Source organism: Sphaeramia orbicularis, chromosome 17 (assembly GCF_902148855.1).
Source record: "Sphaeramia orbicularis chromosome 17, fSphaOr1.1, whole genome shotgun sequence".
Taxonomy (NCBI): domain Eukaryota; kingdom Metazoa; phylum Chordata; class Actinopteri; order Kurtiformes; family Apogonidae; genus Sphaeramia; species Sphaeramia orbicularis.
The window spans coordinates 17,478,501-17,505,326 of record NC_043973.1 but is presented as its reverse complement, the minus strand read 5'-3'; the positions used below and the strand labels follow the sequence as shown (position 1 = coordinate 17,505,326).

General features: G+C 35.9%; 2 protein-coding genes across 6 annotated transcripts; one reads left to right on the top strand and one right to left on the bottom strand.

Moving 5' to 3' along the window:
- Positions 1-1,948: 1,948 nt before the first annotated feature.
- On the bottom strand, positions 1,949-10,376 carry LOC115437556 (nucleolin-like). 2 transcript variants are annotated; one of them, XM_030160791.1, is made up of 17 exons: positions 10,262-10,376; positions 9,839-9,914; positions 9,642-9,752; positions 9,437-9,571; positions 8,973-9,110; positions 8,033-8,143; positions 7,818-7,961; positions 7,225-7,296; positions 7,015-7,138; positions 6,750-6,907; positions 6,213-6,339; positions 5,941-6,104; positions 5,619-5,748; positions 5,398-5,528; positions 5,198-5,324; positions 4,963-5,119; positions 1,949-2,433 (listed from the first exon to the last, which is right to left on the bottom strand). In XM_030160791.1, the coding sequence occupies exons 1-16, from the start codon at positions 10,274-10,276 to the stop codon at positions 4,966-4,968; spliced, it is 1,917 nt and encodes a 638-aa protein (XP_030016651.1). In that variant the 5' UTR covers positions 10,277-10,376; the 3' UTR covers positions 1,949-2,433; positions 4,963-4,965. The 2 variants fall into 2 exon arrangements, with proteins under 2 accessions (XP_030016651.1, XP_030016652.1); XM_030160792.1 differs by lacking the exon at positions 7,818-7,961.
- On the top strand, positions 2,458-26,826 carry gk5 (glycerol kinase 5). 4 transcript variants are annotated; one of them, XM_030160796.1, is made up of 17 exons: positions 2,458-2,468; positions 11,223-11,598; positions 13,348-13,441; positions 13,855-13,930; positions 14,081-14,174; positions 14,323-14,454; positions 15,559-15,634; positions 16,498-16,559; positions 16,661-16,734; positions 17,871-17,931; positions 18,201-18,327; positions 18,414-18,518; positions 19,661-19,755; positions 20,350-20,453; positions 20,538-20,597; positions 22,258-22,391; positions 25,082-26,826. In XM_030160796.1, exons 2-17 carry the CDS (start codon positions 11,473-11,475, stop codon positions 25,252-25,254), a joined length of 1,593 nt encoding a protein of 530 aa, XP_030016656.1. In that variant the 5' UTR covers positions 2,458-2,468; positions 11,223-11,472; the 3' UTR covers positions 25,255-26,826. The 4 variants fall into 4 exon arrangements, with proteins under 4 accessions (XP_030016656.1, XP_030016653.1, XP_030016657.1 ...); XM_030160797.1 differs by lacking the exon at positions 2,458-2,468 and adding an exon at positions 10,951-11,041 and having other exon boundaries at positions 11,275-11,598; XM_030160794.1 differs by lacking the exon at positions 2,458-2,468 and adding an exon at positions 10,951-11,051 and having other exon boundaries at positions 11,275-11,598.

Below are 26,826 nucleotides of genomic sequence, written 5' to 3'. Positions count from 1 at the left end.
TTTGACTATTCACATAAATATTGTGACTAAATTGTCGTCATATTGAGTTTAGTCTCAGAAATATTATCACTTAATTGAGATAAACATTATAACGTTAGTCTCAGAAATATTAACTAAATTATCTTGCGGTTATAGCTTTATTTCTCAGAAATATTTTAACTAATTGTCCTGATATTAGGACTTTAGTCTCAGAAATATTTTCACTTCATCAACATAAACATTATAACTTTATTCTCATAAATACAACTAAATTCATAAACATAACTAAATTATCGTGATATTAGGACGTTATTCTTATAGTGTAATTTAATATTTGTGTTTATACTCATAAATATTTCGACTAAATTATCATATAGGATGTTGCTCTCATAAATATTACTTTATTTTCATATTACTTTGACATAAACAATGACTTTATTCTTATAAATGTTATCATGTCATTGTGACCATGTTTACGTCAATAAAGACATAAACATTATGACTTTATACTCATAAATATGACTTGTCTATCATAAATATTCTGACTTCATTCTCATAAATATTACTTTATTGTCGTAATATAATTTTAAAAATACTTTCATATTTCTTTATAATCTCGGACAAATGACAAAAGTCAAACAAACGAAATTAAGATAATTGACTTTACATGTTCTTCCCTGTTCAGTGTCACTAAATCCAAAATATGCAAAACCCTTACATCATACAACAAAGGTTGTTTTGGGTTTTTTTCTATTTCTACATTTAGATCAGTCTAAAGTCTCCTAACTCTGGGTCTTCAAATCACAGCCTTTTATGATCACATAATGGAATTTGCTCATGTTGTGATTTATTAAATGTGCAGCTCTACGAATAACTAATGCACCACTCATCATTTAATACGAGTTAATGCAAAATGGGTCAGAAATTCATGTAAACTGAAATAATTAAATCCACTCAAACATTTGGAATAAATCTGTGCTCTTTCCTACAGATATGAATCACTCCATCTATTTTGATAAACTTGGTAATATTGACTTGACTGACAATTTGTGAAAAGCCTGTTTTGTACGTTTCTACTTGGACAATAAAACTTCCTGCTGCTCACCATGTACTATTGGTTTTAATCTCCTAAGACACAGCTATGGGTTTTCTGTCCACATTTGTGGACAAGAGTTTCACAACTTTAAACAAAAAAATGAAAACTGTCCACCACAAAGGACATTCCATAAAAATTTTAAAAACTGCATCTGAAAAAACTATTGCATCATGTTTCCAATATAGGCACTTATCTAATACAAAACAAAAAAAGCTTGTACTTTCATGACATTTCCTGGGTCTCAGGAGGTTAAATGATCACTTCATTACATTAGTAGATCAATAATTAACAAATATTAATACTGCATACACAATATATAAAAATTTAGTGCAAAGATTAATTTCTGCTAAGAACAGTACATATACTGAAATCATATTAATATTTTTAAGACCTCATAACCAGGGCACCAGATGCAAACCATTATGTGTCGCATAAGCATTTATGAGAAAAAAGTCAATAAGATATGAGAAAAATCATGAACCAGTGTTTATCTGTGATGAACAGTTCAGTTGGATCACAGCTTTGTATGTTTGTTATATTTTATAACAGATAAATTCTTTTTACCAGGGCTGACTGAATGCATGGATCTGAAATATGGAGCAAATTTGATATATTAACATATGAGGTAAATGGGAATCAAGTGTGTGTGAAATAATCACATTAATCCACATGGACTTGATCATTCGATCATTATGAACAGAAGGAATTACTTACAAAGCATGCGTTACAACTGACACAAACTGAGGTAAACTTTTTAGGATGTCTTTGTTCATTTTAACACCATGAATGTGTCACGGTGATTAACAGGACATTTGTGAGTATTAACACATTGTGACATCTTTGGAACGTGCATGCATGCACAAAAAAAAAAAAAACTTCCAACATGGTTTTATTCAATATAGAGACTAAATGTGTAAACTAAGGCTATACATGATGATGGTGTAAATTTTGTACACATTCTGGGTTGTTTCAATATTAACGCATATATTAAATCACGATTAACTGTGCATTAATTAGTGATCTGTGTCCATATTACAAGATGTTGAGACAAACAAAAAAAAGAGAGATTTTACAATAATTTTACCCTCAGACCAGAGCATTATAGCACTGTTTCATCAATCAACATTGTAAAATTACATAATTTGCAAAAACTCACTCTTTTACAGTTTTTTTGCACAGTTAAAACACCATTTATTTTTAGTCCAAACAGCCAATTATAGAACATTCAGCCAAACATCTTCAGAGACCTCATTCATACTCGTAGATGGATATGAAAAAAAAAAAAAAAAAGAAATTATGCTATATTTTCCACTCCTTTAGCCATTCACTGTGTTGGTCCAGCTCCACGCCTTTGTCCTGAAAAACAGATAATGATAAGCTAGACTTGGTTAAAGTTAAGTGATGCAAATACACTGCGAAGTAGACTTTAGCATTTTTGTTTGACTTGTACCCAGGGACCATGACCTGACTTCTCACTGGTTTTGTTATCTAATGTGTGAGACTTTTTAAAAGTTATGTCACTTTCCAGCTGGGAAACTAAGAACAGGTCATCACCCTTTTGCATGTACTGTCAACAACTGAACAAAAGAAAATGTCACTAGAAACAGATCTATGATGGTCTGACGTGACCCAAAGCCCTGATGTCAAGGCTTTAGATGGTTAATGAAGTTTGGCTGCAGACACTGGATTTATTAAACAGTTTTTAGAGACTCAAGGTTAAGTCAGTATGAAAAAGGTGCATAAGAATTAGGACTGCATGATATTGGCAAAACTTGCAATATGGGTGTACAGCATTGCGATAATGATAATATTGCGATATTTCTTGTTCATCTAAAGAGATACCAATTTCATCTATGAAGAAAAATGTTCCTTAATGTTAAAATGATCCAAATGTTTGTATGCTGACTCAATTATTTATAATTTAGGACAAAATACTGTACTACTACAATCAGAACCTGGTGATGCTGCTACCACAGACCTACAGACACATACACAGTCAAATATTTTGTCATTTTATTCACATATAGCAATGTGTACATGACATGGATGTATTTCATTATAACAAAAGTGCCAGAGTACCACCATATAAGAGCTTTAACAAAACAATATTGCATTGTTTGCCTGGTTTGGTAAATACTGCATATAAAAATAAAATCTTTAAAAAATAATTGTTCAGGCCATGCCCAAAGTTGTGCTCTGAAAATATTTATATCTTTTCAACATTAATAACATGTAAACTTGCATTCAACCAGCAGCAGTAGCATTACTTCAGTTTTTTTGCCAGAAAAACTAGTATGTTAGAGTGGCAGAGAAAACCACTCTGGTGCCCCATGGTGTGTAAAACAGAAAGTTAATGAAAAAAAAAAAGAAAAATTATTGCACGCCTTTGCAATACGAATATTGCACACTCCATTATTGCAATAACGATAAGTTTTCAATATATTGTTCAGCCCTGATAAGAGTCAGAGATTTACATTTTACTCACTTGTATTTTAACGTAGTATAAAGTCCAGATATTTTACATTTCATTAGGAGTAATTGTAAATATCTTTTCCTCTTCACTAAGGCCTGTGGCACATACCAAAAAAGGTGGGGATGCAGGAAATTTAGGATTAGTAATAATTAGACATTGACTTGTAGTGGACTGTTGTGGTTCTATGACCTGGAATTGGTCTCCTGGCTCCTTCAGTGGCTCTTGTTTGAACTACGATGGATTAAATGTAGGGGTTCTGTTCATTTTTAACAGTAACTCCATTATTATTTGAAGTAATCTGGATTATTTGCCATGATCTGGTCAATTCATCTCTGCAAAAACAGTTGAATGATGCCCTGTGCACGCTAACATGGACATCCACATCATTTTATAAAATATCTGTCCACATGACAACACAAAAACGACCATAAATTGGTACAAATAATCATTATGTCTGACAAATTTAAAACTGCGTACACCACTGATAATACTTAATTAAATGTTGGTTCAGGTTGTTGACTTATCTACTGCAGGTCATACACTGATTTATACACCTGGATTTGATGTTTCAGGTGCTGCTTCATTATACAAAGCAATTACAGACATGCACAAAAAAAGGGCCATAATTTTCCATTTTCTACTCTACTAGTTTTCCCAGTCCACATGAATACACAAAAAAAAAGGGATTTATAAAAATCTTCACTTCGGAAAGCACTTTAATAAAAAAAAAAAAAAAAAAAAAAATCTGTTTTTTAGACCTAAAATGGCATTCATTTGTGAACAAGAGGGCAAAATGTAGAGAAAAATAAGTGACTCAGTTTTGAACAAAACTGTTAAAATCATTGTTGTGATACATTCTTTGACTTCAGTGGAGAACTAATGCTGTCATGGTTCATTTTGATATTGTACCGTTCAAACAGACCAATTTAGAAATAAAAATAACAACAATAACAATAAGAATAATTACTATTATTCTTATTGTTACTATTATATCTTTAAATGGAAGTTTTCAACTGTGTAATAATCCTAACTATAATACAGAAGAGCTGTTGACTTTTCGACAGATCCACATCACAGGATTTTAAGTGTCTGTTGGATCACTTTCTAATCACATTCTGGTCAAAAACTGTTCTTGGATTTCATGAATGGCAGTCGATATATATTTAAAAATCTAATGGAAACCAGCTGAAAAATGGAACTATCTTGCAACTATGTGTCCAATTTGTGATGTACTAGAAATGTGTCCATCTGACTGCTGAGCCTAAACAAACAACATGCCTGAAGTCCAGACAGATTTTGGTCTTATGGTAACTCTCTCTTCCACATAATGCACAAACAAAATCCCTTTTATTAATGTGAACTATTTTATTTAATGCAGCTCTGAAGTGACACCGAGCAAAAAAGTTATACAGACCATTTAATGTCCACCCATTGGCTCCTCCAGAACTCTTCTGATGGGTCTGGGTCGGGCGTAAAGCACAGTGACTTTACTTCCTTCTATCTCACAGTCCTCAAAGGCATCTTTGGCAGATTTGCAGGCTTCTTCAGTCTTAAAGTCCACAAATCCAAACCTGGGAACAATGGATCCAGTTAGTGTATATCACAACTTACAGGAAAAGGATATTTTTGGAAAATTTGATGTTACTCACTTCTTTGACACCCCTGTATCTTTATCTACAATGACTTTTGCACTTAGAGCTCCTTCAAAGGCACTTTTAAGAGTCTGTGCAGTTGTTTTTTCAGCGAGGCCCTTCACAAACAGTGTTTTGGACAGAACTAAAAGAGAAAGTGTGTCAAATGAGGATTCTGTCTTTCATAAAACCATGTGTGTGACCAATATGTTACGTACCACTGGCCGCCTGAGGTCTTGGTTTCAGATAGAACTGAACTTTGATCTTCCTTTTGCGGATTTTAACGTTTTGGGACGACTGCATGGCTTTTTCTGCATCTTCTACAGTTGCAAACTCCACAAAGGCTAATCTGAAGAGAACAATAATTTCAGAGGTTTCTTGTGATTTTGCCATCTTGTTTATCCTTTAGGAAGAGTACATCTTAATAACATGCACTTACCCTCTTGATTTCCTGTTGTTTTTAGGTATAGTGATATTAATGGCTGTCTGATAGACTTTCTTGAGGTTTTCTTCTGTGACATGTTCAGACAGGTTGCTCACAAACAAAATCTTATTTGGAGGAGGTGCAGCTTTGGAAAAGAACAAAGATCTGTCAATGTTAAGCAATAACAGAATGACATAAATATAAGGCTGGGCAATAAATGCCAGCATGTAATGCTGATAAATATCTATATCGCCCAGCCCGTCATGAATGTATGCGAAGTTTATGATGCTACATCAAAGTATCTTGTAACTGTTCTTGAATATGTGCAGTGATTTACCTTTTGTGTTGCTCTTTGTGTCATTATTTGCTTTGTTCATTTCAGGTTTGTTTGGTTTATTTACAGTGTCAACAATCAAAACCTGCCCTTGGATCTTGGCTTTTTGTCCTTTCCTCTGTGCTCTCTCAGCAATGGCTTTGTTTTGAAATTCTACAAAAGCAATACTGTGGAAAAAAATATATGTATGTAAATATTAACCCTTTTTTTATTGCAAACATTTTATATTTGAGACAATTATATACAAAGTAAATAAATTAAGGCAACACTCTCACCCTTTCTTTGGGCTCTCAGCTCCATCAAAAAACCGGACAGCGGTGGCCTTGGGAAAAAGCTTCAAAATATCCTGCTTTGTTGCAGTGTGTGGAACATTTTTCAAAAACAAACATCTGGCATCTTTTGCTGTTCACAAGAAAAAAAACAAAACACTCAAATCAGCCAAATCTTTGAAATGTTTATGATTTATCCTTCCACACCACCATGATAATGTTTATTTGAATATAACAGAGCAGTGGTGTCCAATATAAGGCCCACGGGCCAAAACTGGCCCACCATATGGTCCAATCTGGCCCATGGGATAAATTTGTGAAATGGCATTAATGTGTAACACGCATTTACAGGAAATCTGGTTATTTATATGATGTCATGCCAAAGTTTTGAGCAAGGTACATAGTCAAGAATCTTGTACAAATGTGTGTATGATCAGGTTTTGGTGATGTGTGTTTCGTTTCCTAATTTGAAACATGGGAGATTCACTACATGACATTGAAACAGTCACTATCAAACCAAATGCAGTGAAAGTCAGATTGTACCTTTTTTCTTCCTCAGTGGATCTTTCACCTTCACCTCTTCCTCAACCTTAACTTTTGCTTTTCTGATCTTCAATGGCTGACCGAGGACCTTTTCTCCATTTAATGTCAGAGCTTTAGTCAAATCCATTTGTGAGGCTAAATCTACATGTGCATGTGTTCTGTAACCAAAAAATTACATTAGTATACATTTTAGAGTGCAAAACTAAATCTAGTAAATTGTGCCAACCTGGAAACAAGTCATCAAACAGGTTAAAAACACACTTACTTAGAACGGGCCAGTCGGATGTCCTGAACCAGGAGACTGTGTGTCATGAAGTAAGTGGCTAATGAATTTTTGAGTTCTTCGAATTTTGTTGATTTTTTCAGGTTTCCAATATAAAGACAATAACCTACAGAACGGAGGAGAAGGAACTGAGTGAGGATGAGAAAACATACTGTTACACAAAGATATTTCACTTTTCCCCTCAGTTCATACCATCATTGATGAGTTTCACTTTCTTTGGTGGGGAGGTGGTGACGGTGGATTCTGCTTTCCGTTTCCCCTTTACTGCAGGGAAAAAGTGAGATGGATTGGATATAATGTCTAGAAACATATGCAACATACTCAATAATGTGGCAGTAAAATGAATCAAAAGCATCATACACAGTAATATCAAAACAATGACAGCAACCATTTATTTATTTTTATTTTACTTTTATACCTTTCATTATACAATCACTATTTTTATTTTTTATACTAAGTACATTTTACTGATAATACAGGTGTATTTTTACTTCAGAAAAGTTTAGAATGTAGAACTTTTACTCGTGGCTGAGTATTATCAGTGTACAATTCATAAGTAAAAGACCTGAACACTTCTTCCATCACTTCTGTTGTGTTCTTCATTTTTAGTATGTCTTATATATCTATATTATCGTATCTTGTACTTTTACCTATATCTTTGTACAGTATTGTTGTAAATGTGCTATATAAATAAACTTAACCTTAACCTTCTTACCACATCAGAAAGACACAGATTTATCATGAATACTAAATTATTCTAATGAATATCTCTGAAATATCCTTACCGGCTGTTTTTGTAACAACAGTCTCACTTTCATTTGCCTCCATTTTAATGTCGTCACTCTCTTCTTCCTCATTCTTCTCTTCACATGCGGTTACTGTGGGTGAACTTTCATTTTCTTCACTCTCCACAGTGTCTATCTGAACTTCTACAGAAGACACTTCATTAATCACAGAGTTCAGAATTCAACTGTAATTGCTTTAAAATGTTTTATGGTACCTTGTTTGTCTTCAGGCTCCTCAATCTCTTGAATCTCTTGTTCTTGCTTTTTCTCTTTAGGAGCCTCCTCTACAGTGATGACTCTTTCCACAGTAGTGATGGTCTCACCTGCTGAAACAATCACGTGTGATTTAAGAAAATACAAGACTGGTTTTGATTTTTCAAGCTAACTGACATACTCTCAGGATTAAAAATGTGCAGCCCACTTCTTACAAAAACAGTAACAAAACAAACACATTAATGGCAAAAGCCAATTTGTTGAAGCTGGAGTTTGGCCTCTTCAGGGTATGAGGTGAAATTGAGGTTATTCTGTGATTTCTCTGATTGATGGGAGTCAAAGCTGCAACTCCATGAGAGTGGAACCTCACATCAGGACAAAGGTCGGCATGTGACAAAGTGTTGGCAGCAAGGTCAGTTTATTTCTACTTAAAACAATTAGTAATAGTTTAATGTGGTCCCTGGTAGGGGCCATAGACATACATTCATGAGAGCAACAAAAAAAAGCCATTCTGTATCTCTGAGGGGCAGAGATACAGGTACTAGTGGACCCTCTGTGCCTTCTGCACATACCCACTAGCTTCAGAGTCAGAGTTAAGTATTGTCAATCAACCTGCTGATGATGTGATAAGTTACCCATTATTGCTTCTTATGGTCTATGTAGGGAAATATTTATCTTTTAAAATGGTGTAGCTAGATTGTAAATGGTGTTAGTTACACTTACGTGTTTTGTATAATAACATATTCACACTTGTTTGCTCCGTTATGACTTACATAGTGAAATCATCCTCGAAATACATTTATGTAACAATCTCATATGATAATACTACTCATTTGTTTAATGCTGAGATATACACTTTTACCAATATCAAACAATTCTTAGTTTAAAACATCACACGAGCAAAGAACCAACACAGTGGACTAAACTATTAAAGGTCGTTACCTTTGTCCATCATTTCATCAGCAGTCATCTGATCATTTGCATCAGTCCTCTTTGCTTCATCCTCCTTTTCCCAAGAAACACTCACTGTGGTCACTGTACTTCCTTTTACTTCGTACGTCACAGTTTCCATCTCAGAGTCTAAAGAGGAAGATAGCATTAATGGCACAGCTCAGGATTTGGTAATGAAATTAACACATTGATGCCTATTTATTCTTTTGACTACAATTCTGATATAATTTATATGATGCAATGCAAACTATGATAATTTTAGGTCATTGGTTTGATTCCTCGTAGCATTTCCTCTCTGTCAATATTTCTACATTCTTACTATAAAAGGAAAACACATAATTTCCCATGTCAGATTCAGGTTTTGACCAATGTCTCACAACTTATGGTTTAAAACATCACCTGGGTCTGAAGAGCATCATATTTCAGTGGAGAAGAAAACTGGCAAACATCCTTACCTTTATCCATCATATTCTTAGCAGTCACTTCATCAGTGGCAGTTTGTTTTTCTTCATCCCCTTCATTATTCATCTTCCTGGAAACAGTTACTGTGGGTGCTCTACTTCCTTTTACTTTGTAAACCACCTCAGATTCTAAAGAGGAACATGTTGTCAGTGGCACACCCCAGAATTTAAGAGAAGCAGTGAAAACAGTTTACATTACCTTGTCTATCTCCATCTTCCTCTGGTGTCTCTCTCCTTGCCACATTTTTATTCCCATCATCCTCTATCATGGCCAAATGTTCAGCTGAAGAAACACTTTCACTCTGCTCTCCTGGAAAAGACAGTCAAAGATTTGTAGTTAATATTCTCCATGAAAACAACTCATGTTTTATCAAATATTTAGGGGTAATGACTTGCCAGTGGTGGGGTTTTCCTCGTCTTCCACAGGTTCGTTGTTGACAACTTTACTTAACCTTTTCCTACGGTTTTTAGTCTGACAAAAAGTAAGAAATGAAAAATAAACAACTTAGTGAGCGCACACATAAATACATATATTTTTATTTTATAAGCTAAAATCAACAGGTTAACTCTGCAGAGTATATATTCTACAGATGTTACTTTTTCGCCTTGATAAACTGGGTTGTAAAATAGACAAAACATCTAACGTAGAGCTTGCATGCATAATAACCTCGGCTTTCTGGTAGCCTGAAAATATCACTGAACCACTAAGCTAACTACTAGCTAAGCTTTGTATGCTAACTTCCAACAGCAGTTTTAAAACAATCTAGTTATTGACCGTTAACACTGCTAAAACTAAATGCAACATTGGACATTTCTTACGTCTGCCTTGGCCATATTTTATGTTAAAACAGTACACAATATAAGGGTGGTCCAAGTCACAACCACTAAACACACGTGTCAACTGTCCAAAACATCCACATGCGAGAGTGTAACTATCAACTGCGCATGCGTATGCTTTATACGGGTGCCGACGAGGAGTGCTTCATGTCGTTTTATGCAATTTTATTATCGTTTTTATGTGTTGTTAAGTCCTTCTTTATGTATACATCTGGTCCTATGAAATAGTGGGAAATGTTTAAATACTGGGATTGGTGCAATTTTCTGGTTCAGTTTTCAGTACACGGGTATATATCTGCTACTACCAGCTGCTTCCGCTCTGATGTTGTAATTGAACTAATGATTAGGTTTTCAGTTTCTGTGTATTGTTTGACAGAATCGGCTTAATATAAATTACACTGATGCTTTTTAAGTCTGACGTTTCGGAAGTGTAACTTTGTAGTAGTGTGTTATCTTCGCTCTCAGATGACTGATTTGGCTGGCGCGTCACAAGTTTAATTAATAATTTTTAAAAAAAGATCGTATGAGAAAGCGTAACGGGAATGTATGAGAAGTTAAAAAAAAAAAAAAAGATTTGGCTGGCGCGCGACCTTTTCGAACGCACATTACGTCGTCGATATCCTGACACTGGGTTGACCAATCACAGCAGAGAAGGGAGTCCCTCTGGGTGAGCATGCGCAGCACCAACCCAACAACATCAGGGATCTTCCCATCAGATGTGAAACTTCTAAACAGCAACTTCGCAGCTATGGACACATACTGGTAACTTCAAGTGCGTGGACGAAATTTCCACAGTATTTGCAACGTATTTGTTATTATTTTGGGGCTCATATAGTCGTTTTCTAATGGCTAACGTTAGCCAATGTGCCAGTTAGCTGTGAGCTGTTGAGTTGGTGAACTGTAGTAATTGTCCTCACCTGACTGTGGTGAGCAGCCTGAGTAGAAATATGTGTCTGTGTCTGGACTGAACCTAGTGGTTACTCGTTGACCAACAGGTTGCTGCTCCTGGATCTGGAGTACCAGTCATCCAAGGGGCGAAGGTCGAGTTACAGCCCGAACACGACAACCAGTCCGGGGGCAGATAAGGTATTATCGGGTCACGCCATCCATGCAGGCTGTAAACAAAACCAGTATGAGCTGACCATGGAGGATCTGGGCAAGGTTTAAGGAACAGGAGAACACACACGTCTGCAATGGGAACCCGCAGGAACGGCTTCAACAAGGAAACTTTCATTTTGTCCGTGGACGTGGGGACAACGTCAATTAGGTGTCATGTCTATGACAAGGAAGCTAATATCAGAGGATTATGCAGCACCGAGGTATTTATCAGATCTTCTTGTCTGTATGATTTTTGGCCTAGTTCTGGATCATGTCATTCCAGATTATCTATCATTCCCAGTTCATGTCATAGATGATCTTAAAAAAGAATAACTTGGGAACTTATATTAAGTTAAGAGGCCTTACAAAACCCTAAAATTTGATAACTATTATCAGGTGATATAAATGTCATCCTCAATGTGTGTGTCTTAAGCCACACTAGTTGTTTTATTTTTCACCAGATTGAACAAAAATTTGGACTGAACAACTTGGAAACCCAGGTTTATTTGCAACATGTAGTAATGTAAATATCTGAAAATCAACTTAATATGCCATCACGTGTAGAATCTTTCATTTTCAAAAATTTATATGCACCACTTTTAATTTTTTGCTCCCACATTATAACTTTGTATAATGTTAACAGAGTTTTATCACGTTGTCATTCTACATAAACATATGACACTAAATATAATATCATCAGAGCTGAAAAATGTCACGTTTTTCCAAGAGAAAATTTCCTCAAAGTTATTTCGCATGAATGTCTTAAACATCATATCAGATGTATAGAAAACATTTTGATGTTTATGTTATTTAATATCACATAAATAAACACAACATGAAAACAACCAGTAACATAAATATTAAATATTAGAAATCTGAAGTTTGTATTGAAGCTTATGTAACAACCCTCCAACAATGAAAATCAGAGTGGTTACGTAGTTACAGCATTTGATCAAATCTGATAATAACAAAAAGTGTTCAATACATTATGTATAAACCAGTATTTTAAACTGAAAATATTACAACGGTTAAGTTTCAACATTGCACTCTAAATGACCAAAGATTTATTTGAGTCAGTGTTATTATGTATTTCATCTACATAAATGACTTTAAAACAATGCAAAGTAATTTAAAACTCAACCAATAGAGTCCCCATAGAGTCATACAATGGGAGGAGGCTGGGAGTCAGCAAAACAGCTGTTTATTGCAACATTCAGAAGAAATTACAGTATGACTCCACCAAGATCGTCAAAGGAAGAAACAGGAAAAAATGCATTTCAACACATCATAGTGATCTAACGATTATTTCCAAAGCTGTGTAACTTCAATGATCAGATTTTCTATTAGTGTTTGCTGACAGCTGGCAATTGTGCCCATGATCTAAATAAATTATGATGATTCTCAGCCTTATATACAGGGTTTTTAATCCACCCAAACCTGTTTTAGGAAGCATTTCTCCAGACCCGTTTTACTGTTTTGATGCTGCCATTTTTTCAGGTAATTATCTAAGATTGATGATTGTTGATATTTTGTCATGAGATATAGAATGAGATTCACCTTATACTGCAGTTCACCACAAATCAAATCTGTTATGAGCCATAGTATGCAGATTATAATAGTTAGATTAATATGATAATGTTCTGCAATTAATATGAACACTTTCCCAAACATTTAAAGGAAATTCAAATAATCCCTCTTGGGAAAATATAGGTTTGTACAGGACCAAATAACTTCAAGATATGACAGGACTATGTTAATGCTACGCAAAAAAATTTATGAAAAGGTTTAGGAGCACAAAACAACCTTCTAAACTGGAAAAGTACTTGGAGTTGAGCTTCAGTGTTTCGTAAGGTATCATGATCTTAAAGAAGGCTTTACACAAATCCTAGATGAGCTGCTGATGTATTTGTCTTGTGTACATTTTCACTAATCTCATTATGCGTAAACATTCCTGTGTTTTTCATGTGCAGGTTGTTCTTTTGTATCCAGAGGTCGGCCATGTGGAGATGGACCCAGATGAATTATGGAGAGGGTTCATCACTGTGGTCAAGGGAGCAGTACAAGGTACAGTACCACCAGGCTGTGCACTTGTGTCAATGGAATAAGGTTTATAACACAGGACATGTTGAAAAATAGCATTTCCTTTGGGGTCTTTAACATTAGTTAACATGAGTGTCATTATTTTACTCACTCTGAGGTCCATGCTTTTGTTATGAAGATACTGAATGAATCCAAATATATAGCAGCTCAAGGGAAGGGTTTATGGTCTTTTATCAGGGCAAAACAGCCAGAAGATCTGATTGTTTTCTCTTTGTATGCTCGCTAGAAATTGTAAAATCACACAAAACATTTTGCTTGCTCTGGCTTATTTTCTCTCTGTGTAAGATTTGTTCCGTCAGTACCACAGTGACTGTTTGTATTTAATTTATGGACAAATCCCCATTATGATAACCTTATTAATGTGCGTTATGATATAGATGCAGGGGCTCACATGCATCAGATTGAGGCCCTTGGCATCTCCACTCAAAGAGGCACCATCACCACATGGAACAGGTAACTGTGTACTTCCCTTAGCTGTTTAAAGACTAATTAATACTTGTATATTAATTTAAAGATAATGAGTGCACAAGTTGTCTTGGTGTGGCCCATTTTGATTCAAACCCACCTCTTTTCCATTTCAAATCCTCTTGTTCCCTTTAACAGGACCACTGGTGTTCCCTTCCATAACTTCATCACCTGGCAGGACCAGAGAGCTGCAGACCTGGTGAAGTCCTGGAACAGATCATGCACCATGAAAGTGAGTCTCTGCATCATTTAGTTCTGATGTACCAGTGGACAATTTAAAGCTGTTATTTGTTGTTATGTATCCATAGTAATAATCAATAGTTGTATATATGACTAGTTGCATATATGTGCAGTCTGACTTTTTTTTTTTACAACCACAGATGATCCACAGTGTGATGAAGACCCTCTACTTCCTGTCCAGACAGAAGCGATGCCTTGCAGCAAGTCTTATTGTCTTCTCCACACAACATGTCACCTTCCGTCTTGTCTGGATCCTAACACACTACAAGCAGGTACATATGTGTGTTTAACTATTTGACAGATAATACTTGCGTTATGGGAATGTGTGACCTCAAGTCAAGTTGGGACATGATAGAAAATCCACATAGAAACTGGGAACAGCGATTTCCTTTTACTTGATTTTCACTGAAGCAGGAACATGTTGAAGATTTTGTCTAATTAGCTTTGTTGATAGATATACTGTTCTTCTACACCACAAAGAATGTAGAAGGAGATGAAAGTTTTTGACAACAGTTTTAAGTCCAAAATGGTAAAGGTGTGGCTTTGCTGCTACGTACGGTTGTTGCTACTGAACAAAACTTAGATTTCACTCATCAGTTTTAAGGTGTTCTAGTGTAGGAAATTCTACAGCTAAAAAGATACAAATGAGGAGTTTTTTGAGAACTGCTTATAGTCTGTAATGTCAGAAAAGTTTCTCAGTATACAGTATATTGGCTTTCAGTTCCTTGACAATATAGTTTATTAGATAAAGAGAGAAATATTGACTATTCTTCCTGTCTCTGATGTTTTTAAAGTTTGTTTTCACATAAGGACAAATTGTTGATATTCTGCTCATCTTGGCTCCTGAAGGATTTCCTGAATGAGATCACGATTACAAACCCCTGCTGACATCAACTGTTTTCATCATTATTTTTCACTTTTTATTTCATTACTAGTCCAACCATCACCACCCCCCCTTTGTAAAGTACGAGCCTGAAAGGCAGGAGTGGGTGTATATTTAGGAGTTAAAGTAACTTGACCCGCCTGAACATGAACTGTCTTTCCAAACATTTCAACTTTGTCAGACTTATAAATCCATTTTATTGCACAGTTTCAGCCCATTGACTGTGATGTTACCACAGCTTTATAGGGATAAAATGGGTAATAAGGTAAATCACTAAGTTTGAGGGTTAATGCTTGTTCTAAGGTGAGAATGATTTCTTCTACAAATGATAAGATTGACAGCAGTGTGAAGCTGAAACTGTACACTGGTGTTTTAGAAATTAAAGAAAACCAATGACCTCAAATCCCTGCAAAATGGGAGAGCCTGTTTTATCCGATGTCCTTGAACTGCACTGCTTCTGTAACTGAACCTCATCATGTTTCTGTCTCTTCAGGTCCATCAAGCTGTAGCTGAAGGAAACTGCTGCTTTGGAACAATAGACTCTTGGCTGTTGTTCAAACTCACAAAAGGTTGGTTTGTTGTTTGGTTTCACTTATGTAAATGCCTCAATAATCATAATGTGTAGTTTCCACAGTGTCCAAGTATGTATTAATGTGTAGACAGTGTTCTCTGTGTTTTCAGTTCTACTGCGTCATAGAATGGATAAAATTCCTCAGATTTTTCTTGGCTTATTCATATGGGCCATGGGATTGGGCAGATGACAGAGAGCTCATACAACTTTCTTTGCCTCTTTTAAAGGGGTCATATTTTGCTAAACCCACTTTTATTAGTCTTTGGTACATTTATTTGTGTATTTGGACCCTAATAGTTAAAAAAGTTTAAATTTGAACCCTCCAGGTGCTGCAAAGCTATCTTTATATTCATTTTGGCAAAAATCAAGTGGATTTCTACAACCCAATTTAATTCCTGCTTAATTTATTACATCTATAACTAGTTACGTCACGACATTTGCACATATAAGGTCAAGAACATTTCTCCGAGTACGACATAATTGTTTATCTGCAGCAGCGGTTGTAGTCCATACAGAAAATATGTCCAAACTTTGAGTCAAATACCTAAAATGTTCAGTGGTTGGTTTTATTAACGAACACAAGTGGCAGAACGGGACAGAGAAGCACAGTCAATAACCTGGTGGTGGGGGATAATTTGCATTTAAAGAGCCAGCCCTCAAAACGACCTTTCTGGTGTCATTACTCAGAAAATAGGGTTGAAGATGGACCTGTGGAGTTGAAATAATGAAGAATTCAGACCCAAGCATAGCATTTACAGTTTATGTAGACCACAGGGAAATGTTTTAAAATGCATAATTCCATTTAAAAAAAAAACAAAAACATCACTCCTTTAAGATTTATGTATTTTATATTTGTTTCAGGACTCATCCACGTCACAGACTACTCTAATGCTAGTTCAACTGGGATTTTCGACACCTATCAGGTTTTTGTTTTTTTGTTTTTTTCTAGTTTATACTCTTTCTGTGTGTTTTCTGTGAGTTTGGTCCATATCCCTGTAATCTGACTCTGTTTTTTGATTTACAGATGTGTTGGAGTGGGTTTTTCTGCTCTCTTTTTTCCCTGCCTATTTCTATTTTCCCCAAAGTAGTAAATACAGAGTGAGTTGGCCATTTTCATTATGTGTCATCCCTAACTTCACTTCACATCACATCACATTTAATGTGTCCTTTTATGTCATTTATTACATGTAATTATTTTTTTGTACAGGGTGGGGAAGCAAAATTTACAATGAACATTTAGTTGTTTTTTCTCGGCAGGCATTACGTCAATTGTTTTGAAACCAAACATATATTGATGTCATAATCATACCTAACACTATTATCCATACCTTTTCAGAAACTTTTGCCCATATGAGTAATCAGGAAAGCAAACGTCAAAGAGTGTGTGATTTGCAGAATGCACTCGTCACACCAAAGAAGATTTCAAAAGTAGTTGGAGTGTCCATAAAGACTGTTTATAATGTAAAGAAGAGAATGACTATGAGCAAAACTATTACAAGAAAGTCTGGAAGTGGAGGAAGCAACAAAAAACGTACCAAAGCTTTTATTAAAGCTCTCAAATCCAAAATCCTAAAGGATCCAACCAAATCCATGAGAAAAATGGCAATTGAGCTTGAGGTAGACAACAAGACTGTTAGAAATGCAGTAAAATATGATTTGAAGTTAAAATCTTACACAAGAACACCAAAACACTTGTTGACGACAGCAACAAATCCAACTTTAGCAATTTTTGGGAATCATGTTTATGGCCGCCTTCTAGCCCAGATCTAAACCCTCTGGATTATGCTATTTGGGGCGTTTTAGAACATGCTACCAATAGAACATCACACAGCAATGTCGACTTTCTTAAAGATACTATCAAAGAAGAATGGGAGAAGGTGTCACCCAAATATTTGAGGAACACTTGCGCAAGTTTCAGGAAGCGTGTGAAGGCAGTTATTGAGAAAGAAGGAGGACACATAGAATAAAAACATTTTCTATTATGTCAATTTTCTTGTGGCAAATAAATTCTCATGACTTTCAATAAACTAATTGGTTATACACTGTCTTTCAATCCCTGCCTCAAAATATTGTAAATTTTACTTCCCCACCCTGTAGTTAGAAAATGAGAATGTTCTCCCAACTTTCCATTAAGTCCACACCTTCACACTGGTGCAAACTGCAACTCACAACCATAAAACAAATTCACCATGTGCTGACTAATATTTTCTTGTTTCTCCCTCATGATGCATCAGCCATGACTTTGGTTCCACAGATCCGTCCATCTTCGGAGTGTCCATCCCCATCAAGTCTGTGGTGAGTATTCTAGTTCATGCTTTCTGTTATCTAGGTGATTATGATTATAAACTTTAATTGCAACCCTGTGGCTCCTCTTATGCCAGCGTGTCACCACAATCATGTTGTAAATCAGAAAATTAACATAGATATTTAGTTAATCAGCAGCATGGAGTATAAAGCCTGTGCTGGAAATTTATAGCAACTTTACTGGAAATGTTAAAGGAAAGTATTGTGTGTAGAGCTGTTCAATAAGTTTTAATATTGAATGACTTGTTCCTCTGCTGTAGATTGCAGACCAGCAGGCGGCCATGTTTGGAGAATGCTGCTTTGATGTGGGTGATGTGAAGATCACCATGGGAACGGGAACCTTCATGGACATCAATACTGGAAGCAAACCCCACACATCTGTAGCAGGTGAAGCAAAATTAATATACATTAGGGTTATTATGCTTAGGGTTTTGGCCTCAGAGTTAAATGATCTGACTTGATCTTCTCTAAAGGCCTGTATCCTCTGGTGGGCTGGAAGATCGGCTCAGAGCTGGTGTATCTGGCTGAAGGCAGCTCGGCAGACACGGGCACCGCCATCAAATGGGCTCAAGAGCTGGGTGAGAGATTTGTAGAGTATTTCTCATTGTCACTTGTGTTTATTTCAAATTTTATTTCAAAGGGGAATTGCAATAGAGGGTTTAAAAAGAAAGGTGGCAGTAGTGTTAGCGTTGTGTCTTTACCTTGTTCTGCTGCCACAGGAAGATTCAGCACCTCAGCTTTGTAGAAACATGAGAGTCAGTGAGGCCTGTTCACACCAGGCATTAATATGCATCTGATCACAGGTGTACAGCTCCAAGTACATATTATTGTACTGAGATGGGATCACTTACACCACATTTGGAGGAGGTCTGAGCCGTATATGGCCACGTCCTTTAGCAGTGTGTACTGTATGTGAACGTATCCCAGAACTGCCTGAACGGCCTAATAACTACTAATACCCACTGCATATGCAAAAGTACAAAATTAACACATGAACTGCATGTCTGAAAATGTAAATAACGCTTAGAGATATATTATGAGTGCATCAAGCCTCGTAAGTGATTTGTTTTGCCTGAAAGATACAAAGCAATAGACCCAATTCATAATGTTTCTGAACCTCTAAGAAAAGCATATATATGTACACTACCTCAAATTAGAAAATGTTAATAGAAAATGAATAATTCATTTCATTGGTGAACATCCATCCTTTCCTTACACTCAGGCTGAAAAACATTCCAGAAGAGTTGGGACAATAGGTTATAGGATTATACCATAACAATGTTGTTTGGGTTGAGGATTACCAGTCTGGCAACAACAAAGGTATACAATCAGTGTCCCTCAAAGAAAGATACGAAGGGACTTGAATATTTCACACACTACAGTACAGAACAGAATTTAAGAAATATCAATGTATTTCAGTACAAAAAGGGCAAAGGATCAAGCATAATCTGAAAACACCTTTGATCTCTGAACCCTAAGACGACATTGCACCAAGAACTGTCATTCAGCTACAGCTTTTATTGTACTATAGCTGTGTTGGACCAACCTGCCTGTGGCCTCAACCTTTTCCAACAGAGAATGTGTGAAAGGTCTTGAAGTGTAAAATCCAACACTGAGGACTGTGTACTGTTGCACATCAGACTTGCAGGAGGAATTGGATACGATTACACCTCGAAAACCTGGTGTGGGTGAAAACTTGTGTGTGTCTTCGTTGTTTCAGAGCTGTTTTCAGACGTCCAGGAGACCAGTGCCATGGCGTACAGTGTCAGTGACTCCGATGGAGTGTGTTTTGTTCCCTCCTTCAGTGGCCTACAGGTAGATCAATACAGAATGTGTACTTGCATGTCAGTGTATTTATACGAAATATGTATACTGAGGCTCTGCTTTCATCATTTTTTTCTTAAGATACATTAGTAAATTAATGGAAACCTATCCAGTAAAATGTGAGGCCTGTTAGTCTGGACCAAAGTGGTGGATAGATGAATATTAGCATGTTAAGAACCAAAACCTGTACTATTTCCACCATTAGAAGTAGGCCTCATGGATTTTATGGTGCATTTAAGTTTATATAAACCATGAATATTGCACATATTAATTGTCAGTACTTGTTGATATTTTTTGCCAATCCCAGCAGTTGTTTCCATTTTTACTTTGTTCCTCTGTAATATGATCAATTTGTCTCTTTTTTTTCTGCCCTCCATTGTGAACTGGCCTTTGTAAGTGCATGTTCTGAGTGTTGGCACTTTTATTTTATTAACAAATATGCAATTAAAGAATGTGCAGTGCATGCTTGTTTGTTTTCTTTGTGAGTCTGTGTGATTGGGTTTTAGGTCCTTATTTAGATCCTCTCACTGACAAACACTTCTGTAGCTGCGTAACACTTTGCTTGTACACATTGTTTCTCCAAAGGCTCCTCTGAATGATCCCAAAGCCTGTGCTTCCCTCATGGGCCTCAAACCTTCCACCACTAAGTGCCATCTGATCCGTGCCATTCTGGAGTCTATCGCCTTCAGGTGAGTTACTTTGGAAATATTTACACATATTTACTGTGCGTTTTTATTCATGTTAACTGATTTACTCGTCTCATTCTTTTGCAGAAACAAGCAGCTGTATGATACGATGCTGAGAGAAACTCGTATTCCAATTACAAGGATAAGGTGAGTTTTTTATTCACTGTTTTTCAAGAAAATACTTTATATTAATGGGATCCTTAAAATGTGAAAAAGTGATTTCACTAACCTTAAAATAAGCTCTTAATTCAAGTCAGAAGTCTTTAAAATGCTGAGAAATGGGAAGATGGATTTTATTACCAATGCAGTATAGATTCTGTTAGAATCACATTACTAACTCTTACTTGGTTGTGTCCAGGATGCCAAGCTATTGATGTCATAGGGAACTGCAAATTCAGTTAAAATTAACTTGTCAACCAAAATTTCACATGGTTAAGTACAGTGTATTTGGTACAGAAGTCATACTAAGTACAGTGAGAATGTGCTGAGTTTGTGTTAGGATACCTCATGCCGAGTAAGAAACTGAAAAGTGCTTGGTCAGCCTCTCAACTGGTACCAAGCATCTCAAGTATTTCTCTCTGAACTTAAATAATAGAATGATTAGGGGCAGAAACAAACAGTTGTCCTTGAGTTTTTGTTATTGTAATATGAGTACGCGTAAAAAGCTGTAAATCTAACTTGCTTTAGTGCCTCAGTAATCGACCAAATGAACCCCCATACCCGCTTTCATGTCCTATACCATGAAAGCAGGTAGCCACCCCGCAAAAAAAAAAAAATTTAATCAAGCAAGTAGGTCAGATCCTTCCATTGGATAATTACTCCAGTGATTCATATGTTTCATTTGGCCACAAGTTTTAAACCCGTTGCATATGGCTTGATGAGTCCAGATTGATCCTGTTCCAGAGTGATGGGAGCATCAGGTTGAGAAGAGCGTCAAATGAAGTGATTACCCATCATGCTTAGTGCCTATAGTACAAACCTGTGGAGGCAGTGTTAGGATCTGAGGTTGGTTCAGTTGGTCAGGTCCAAATTCAGCGACCTTATTTGTCCAAAAAATGATGGAAACAAAAAGCATAAGCTTATTTTAACAATGCCATGGTGAATGTGTCACATTCAAAGTTATAGGAAGAATGACAAAACAAAATCTACACTTTTTTTTTTGGCCAGGCTGTGTATTATTCTATAAGCATTACAGAACATTGTACAGTGTGTATGGAAAGTGGAACTTTATGACTTTATAACACAACAATTAATTATCTACAACTTGCTTTTTATGACATTACCACAGCAATAACCTCCCACCTATGACATATCTTGGTCACACAGTCCTTGACAGTAAAGGATTGTATCACATTATAAGGCTGAGCAATCCCTATTACTAAACTAGTATTAATCAAAGCCTTCATTATGCACACAATAACATGTATAAGGCATGAAAAAAACAAAGATGTTTCCCATCAAAAAGCCTGTTATATATAACATTCTACTATCATAGCACTGCCTTCATCTGTATGAACCTGATGATCTGGGAAAATGTCTGACTTCTCCGTGAGTTGGCATGGGATGGCATGAAGACATTTACCTCACATCTCACGTCAGCTCTCGGATATTCCAGCTCACTGACCAATATCCATTTCTAGAATCTGGATGTTCGCCAGGAAAGTATATGTAACTGAAGAGAGCCAACCTCTGCCTCTAATGCAATTCACTTTTTATTGGCAATGCATTATCGGTGTACAGTATATCTCTGTGTTGATGTTATAATATAATTGACTGCGATTATTTTCTTGCTTTCTTTATCCTTCAGAGTGGACGGTGGTGTGTCCTCCAATGACTTTGTCATGCAGCTGACAGCAGACCTGTTTGGTAAAAAGGTGACCAGACCCCAACACTGTGAAATGTCTTGTCTGGGGGCTGCTTTTGTCGCTGGACTCGGAACCGGTATGTAGATAGGTTTCATGTTTTAAGCAGCACTGCCAATAAAGCTCCTTAAACTTGCTGTATAGAGTTGAATTCATGTGAAATATTGTGTTAGGCTGTGGCAGCTCTTTGAGGTAAACATTCAACTGTCTCCAACACATTCTGCAGTACAAACTTTGTTATGCAAAGATGAAAAATGAAATGAGAAACAGTTCTATGAAGCAATCACACTCCTATTTCAACATTTTCCTTTACGCTCACTTTTCCTTCAGTTCTCTTTACAAATATAGCCACACTTGGGCTTGACATTAACTTTCAGTTGAAAAGTTATGATCAAAAGCCCTATTTTTATTCCTGCTGCCACTGACAGATGAAATTTAGTGAAATGAAAATGCTGCTGTTTGTTACATAAGCTGTTTTCCATTTAATTGCTCAAATTATATAATGGTGTTGTTGTCCATTAGTCACTGCTTTATCAAACCAGAGACAGATGATGGATTTGTTCTTGTCACTTTATAACAGGCTTGAAGCTGGTGGTGTCAAACACTGAATAACAATATGAATCGTGTTCATACAGCTGGCTGAAATCTTTCTCCACCACTCATACACAGATGGGTGATGGATTAAAGAAAAACCCTGAGGGGTGAACTCTATTCTTCCAGAAGATGTTCCCTTCTTTGTTGTTTTTATGATGCTGCTGGTTACAGGTGTTCAGTTGGGCTGAGATCTGGTGACTGTGAAAGGCCACAAAATATGATTCATATTGTTTTAATCAAACCATTCAGTGGACAGGGAAAAGAGAACACTCTTCTCACAATTGTCTTTTATTAGTCACCTGTCTAAACTTCTAAACCACTTTGAGTCTCTGGCTTTTAGAAGGTACTTAATCATTTGTCTCCATTGGTCTCATCAATTTCTTATTAAATGATCTCTTTGCCTGCTTTCCACGTAAGGCTGAATATAGAGACTAATCTAATCTTTTTTCTGTCTACATGAATTTAAGATGAAAGTTATTTTCTTTATTCACAAATATACACACATATGTACAGTACTGTGCAAAAGTCTTAGGCCCACATTAGGTTGATTGGTTCAGTGCAGTCATAATAACTGCACATACGCATTTGTCAGTCTCTGTATTAAGATCTAATCTGGATATATGTGAAGTATGTACAGCAGTAAAAACCAATGTTTCAAAAAAAAAAAAAAACCAGCTTCAATAAACCAAAGAGGGACTGTTTAGAGTGACCTCCCTTTGCATTCAACATGTCTTTAACCCTTAAGTTCAGTCAATGTGACAGTTATTGCATTCATTTTGTAATGTTTTATACCAGGTTTCAATCAACGCATGTCAGATGTTTCTAACTGTTTGTGCTGCTTCTTGTCATGGGGTCAGGGGTCAGACTAAAAGTAGTCACTTTAACCTTTAGAACCCATTCAGTTTAGTGTTTTGTGTGTCTTTTAAGGCTGTACACATATTAATTGTATTTTCTCATTGTATTTGAAGAAAAGAGAATGACAAATAAATATGTATGCTCATTTCAACGCTGTAACAAAGGTAGAGATGGTACTGTGTGTATATATATATATATATATATATATATATATATATATATATATATATATATATATGTATATGTATATATATATATATGTATATGTATATGTATATGTATATATATATATATATGTATATGTATATATATATATATGTATATGTATATGTATATATATATATATATGTATATATATATATATATATATATATGTATATATATATGTATATATATATATATATATGTATATATATATATATATATATATATGTATATATATATATATATATATATATATGTATGTATATATATATATATATATATATATATATATATGTGTGTGTGTATATATATCCTCCTCTTTGTGTGTGGGTTATCAGTTGAACATTTCCATAACAATACATACACACACACACACACACACACACACACATATATATATATATATATGCAATATCAACGAAAAAGCAGGACGTTGATGTGCTGTACTTGTGTAGTCATGAGAGCATTTTTTTTAGATGTTCAACTAGATTTGTTATGGTACCCAACTGTAACAAAAAGGTATTTTTTGTTTTGCTTTTTTATGACATTTTAGAGAAAATAATGTTAGTTAAGAAATGCTAAAATAGTTGGTTGAGGTGTATATTTTACATCCAATGATCTCTGTACCTGCAGAGACACTAGGAGGTAACTAGTAAGAGTGATCTTATTTTTTTACAGGAAATGTATGAATATTCAAAAGAAGATAATACTCCTGTAGTTGTTTCGCAGTAGCTGTACTAAACTTTTTACAAACTTAAGACACCACAGAAGTCTGTTTCTCCTAGGAGCTCACAAAGCTGAACATTGTCTCTGTTGCTGAACAATGATAATTTTTTTATCAGCAGCAGTATCTGCCACTTCCTGTCTCAAACTTCCTGTTGAGTGGCAAAACTCACAAATGCAGGTTTTTCTGAGATGACGATAACCTCCATTGCTGTCATAATTTCAGTAAACTGTTGCAAGAGAAGAACTGACGTCAAATGTGTGATGTAATTATTCACATCACTTGAAAACTTGATTAATTCAGTAGATCATCCAGTGCTAAATCTGCTGTCATATGACCTGTGTTATAGTTTGTTTTAATGTCTGATAGTTTTCTTTTGCTTCTCTTTAAAGGCTTTTGGAGGACCCGAGAGGAGCTGAAGAAACTGCAGAGTACCGATGAGGTGTTTGTGCCCCAAGGACTACCCAAAGGGGGTGCGTATTGTCCAGGTCGGGAGTATATCCCTGTCATCCAGAGCTGGGAGAGCGCTCTGAGACGCTCCATGAACTGGTACGGCAAGCCTTGACACAGGATACACACTACGTCTGGCGACATAGAAATGGAACTAAATGAGAGCTATTTGAACAGAAGGAGTATCATCTGTGTCTCTAAAATGAATTTGAGGGACTTCTGTAAATATGTGTGAATGAAAATGTCAGTGGTGTGCTCCATAACTTTCACCAGCAACCACAAACGTACTCGGGGAAATAATAGTTCAAAGTTTACTTCATACAGTTTAGTGAAACACAGTTGAATGTGTTAGTGCGCTGAAATGTTGATACTGCACTTCACACCTGTGGGTAGCATTGGAGGAGAGGTCCAGTAGAAGGCTGATCCAAGTTAAAAGCACCATCAGCCATCTTCACCACCTTCACAGCCTCAAGCAGGCATGGATTTCCACTATTTACAGACATTCCTACACCTTTACATGTTTTTCTTCTTACTGGACCAGCTGCATCAAAATCTCAGGCCACTGGTGCCTTTTCTTAAATACAGTATTTTTTTTACAAGTTAGAGTGGTTTTAATGTTACCACTTGGGGGCGCCACTGACTGGCTTTACAGTTTTGTAATGTATGAACTTGCCATAGCAACCACACACCACATGTTAATAAGGAACAATAATTGATTCACACATATTCATCTGTGAAGAGAAATTACTGAACTTGCTTCTTGCATCACTTCAAAAGACAAAATGCTCCACATAGGAAAATGAATCTGGAGATACAAACAGCTTAGTATGTTCTTATAATTCTGCCTTTTATCTCTTTTTGATGTTTTGTCATGTCAAAAATATGTTGAGAAAACGATGTCACATGTGTAATATGGGGACATTAGTATAGTACTTTTCAGAGAATGATTATCATTCACCATGATAAAAATGTAACTGGAATACAAACTAATTATTGTACATTATATAAATAACATTTACTGCACCGAAAAAGGGAATCCCTCTAGTTTTCTGTATTTCCATGTTTTTGTTTTGCTTTAAGTGATTAATGTCACTGTCAAAAATGCCAGGGAAACACATAGGACTTTTATCAGTATCCATTCATTTGATGCATCTCCTTTTTGCTGTGGAGCAATAGAAATGTATACATCATGAAGTCATGCATACATTGTGATTAAGAGGAAAGCTGATCGGGGGCACAAGTATTACATTAAACGAAGAAAACAGAATTATGTACTGTTGTTCTTTGCCAGTCCATATTGTCCTTATTTTTCACCAGTCGTAGGTATTAGTCTAACTCTTTCAGTCTTAACCTGAGTAATTATAATGACTGTAAACAGAGTGTTAGTTTACATGTACTTTGAGTACTGTGTACTGTTTTGCCTTCCTCAGAAATGTGATACTGTTGCACATTTTAACATGCAGAGTGATACTATGCATAATGCAGAAATTAACACCTCAATCAAAATGCCATTTCAAGTGTGAGATTTCAGGTTTTTTTGTTTTGTTTTGTTTTGTTTTGTTGGGGTTTTTTTATGTGGGCATCCTGACTGCTGGGAGGTAACAAATGACTTGTGTAATCATACATTTTGTAATAAAAATTGTAAATCCTCTGTATGATGTGAGGCGGCTTGTACTGAAATGTGACT

Excerpts from the sequence above, each read along its gene's own strand:
- gk5 (XM_030160796.1), top strand. The coding sequence starts at position 11,473 with ATGGGAACCCGCAGGAACGGCTTCAACAAGGAAACTTTCATTTTGTCC. Across the intron at positions 13,442-13,854 it reads GGTCAAGGGAGCAGTACAAG|ATGCAGGGGCTCACATGCAT; the intron begins GTACAGTACCAC and ends GTTATGATATAG. Across the intron at positions 16,560-16,660 it reads GGATTTTCGACACCTATCAG|ATGTGTTGGAGTGGGTTTTT; the intron begins GTTTTTGTTTTT and ends TTTGATTTACAG.
- LOC115437556 (XM_030160791.1), bottom strand. Across the intron at positions 7,297-7,817 it reads TGTTGTTACAAAAACAGCCG|TAAAGGGGAAACGGAAAGCA; the intron begins GTAAGGATATTT and ends TTTTCCCTGCAG. Across the intron at positions 6,105-6,212 it reads GCTGAGAGCCCAAAGAAAGG|TATTGCTTTTGTAGAATTTC; the intron begins GTGAGAGTGTTG and ends TTTTTTCCACAG.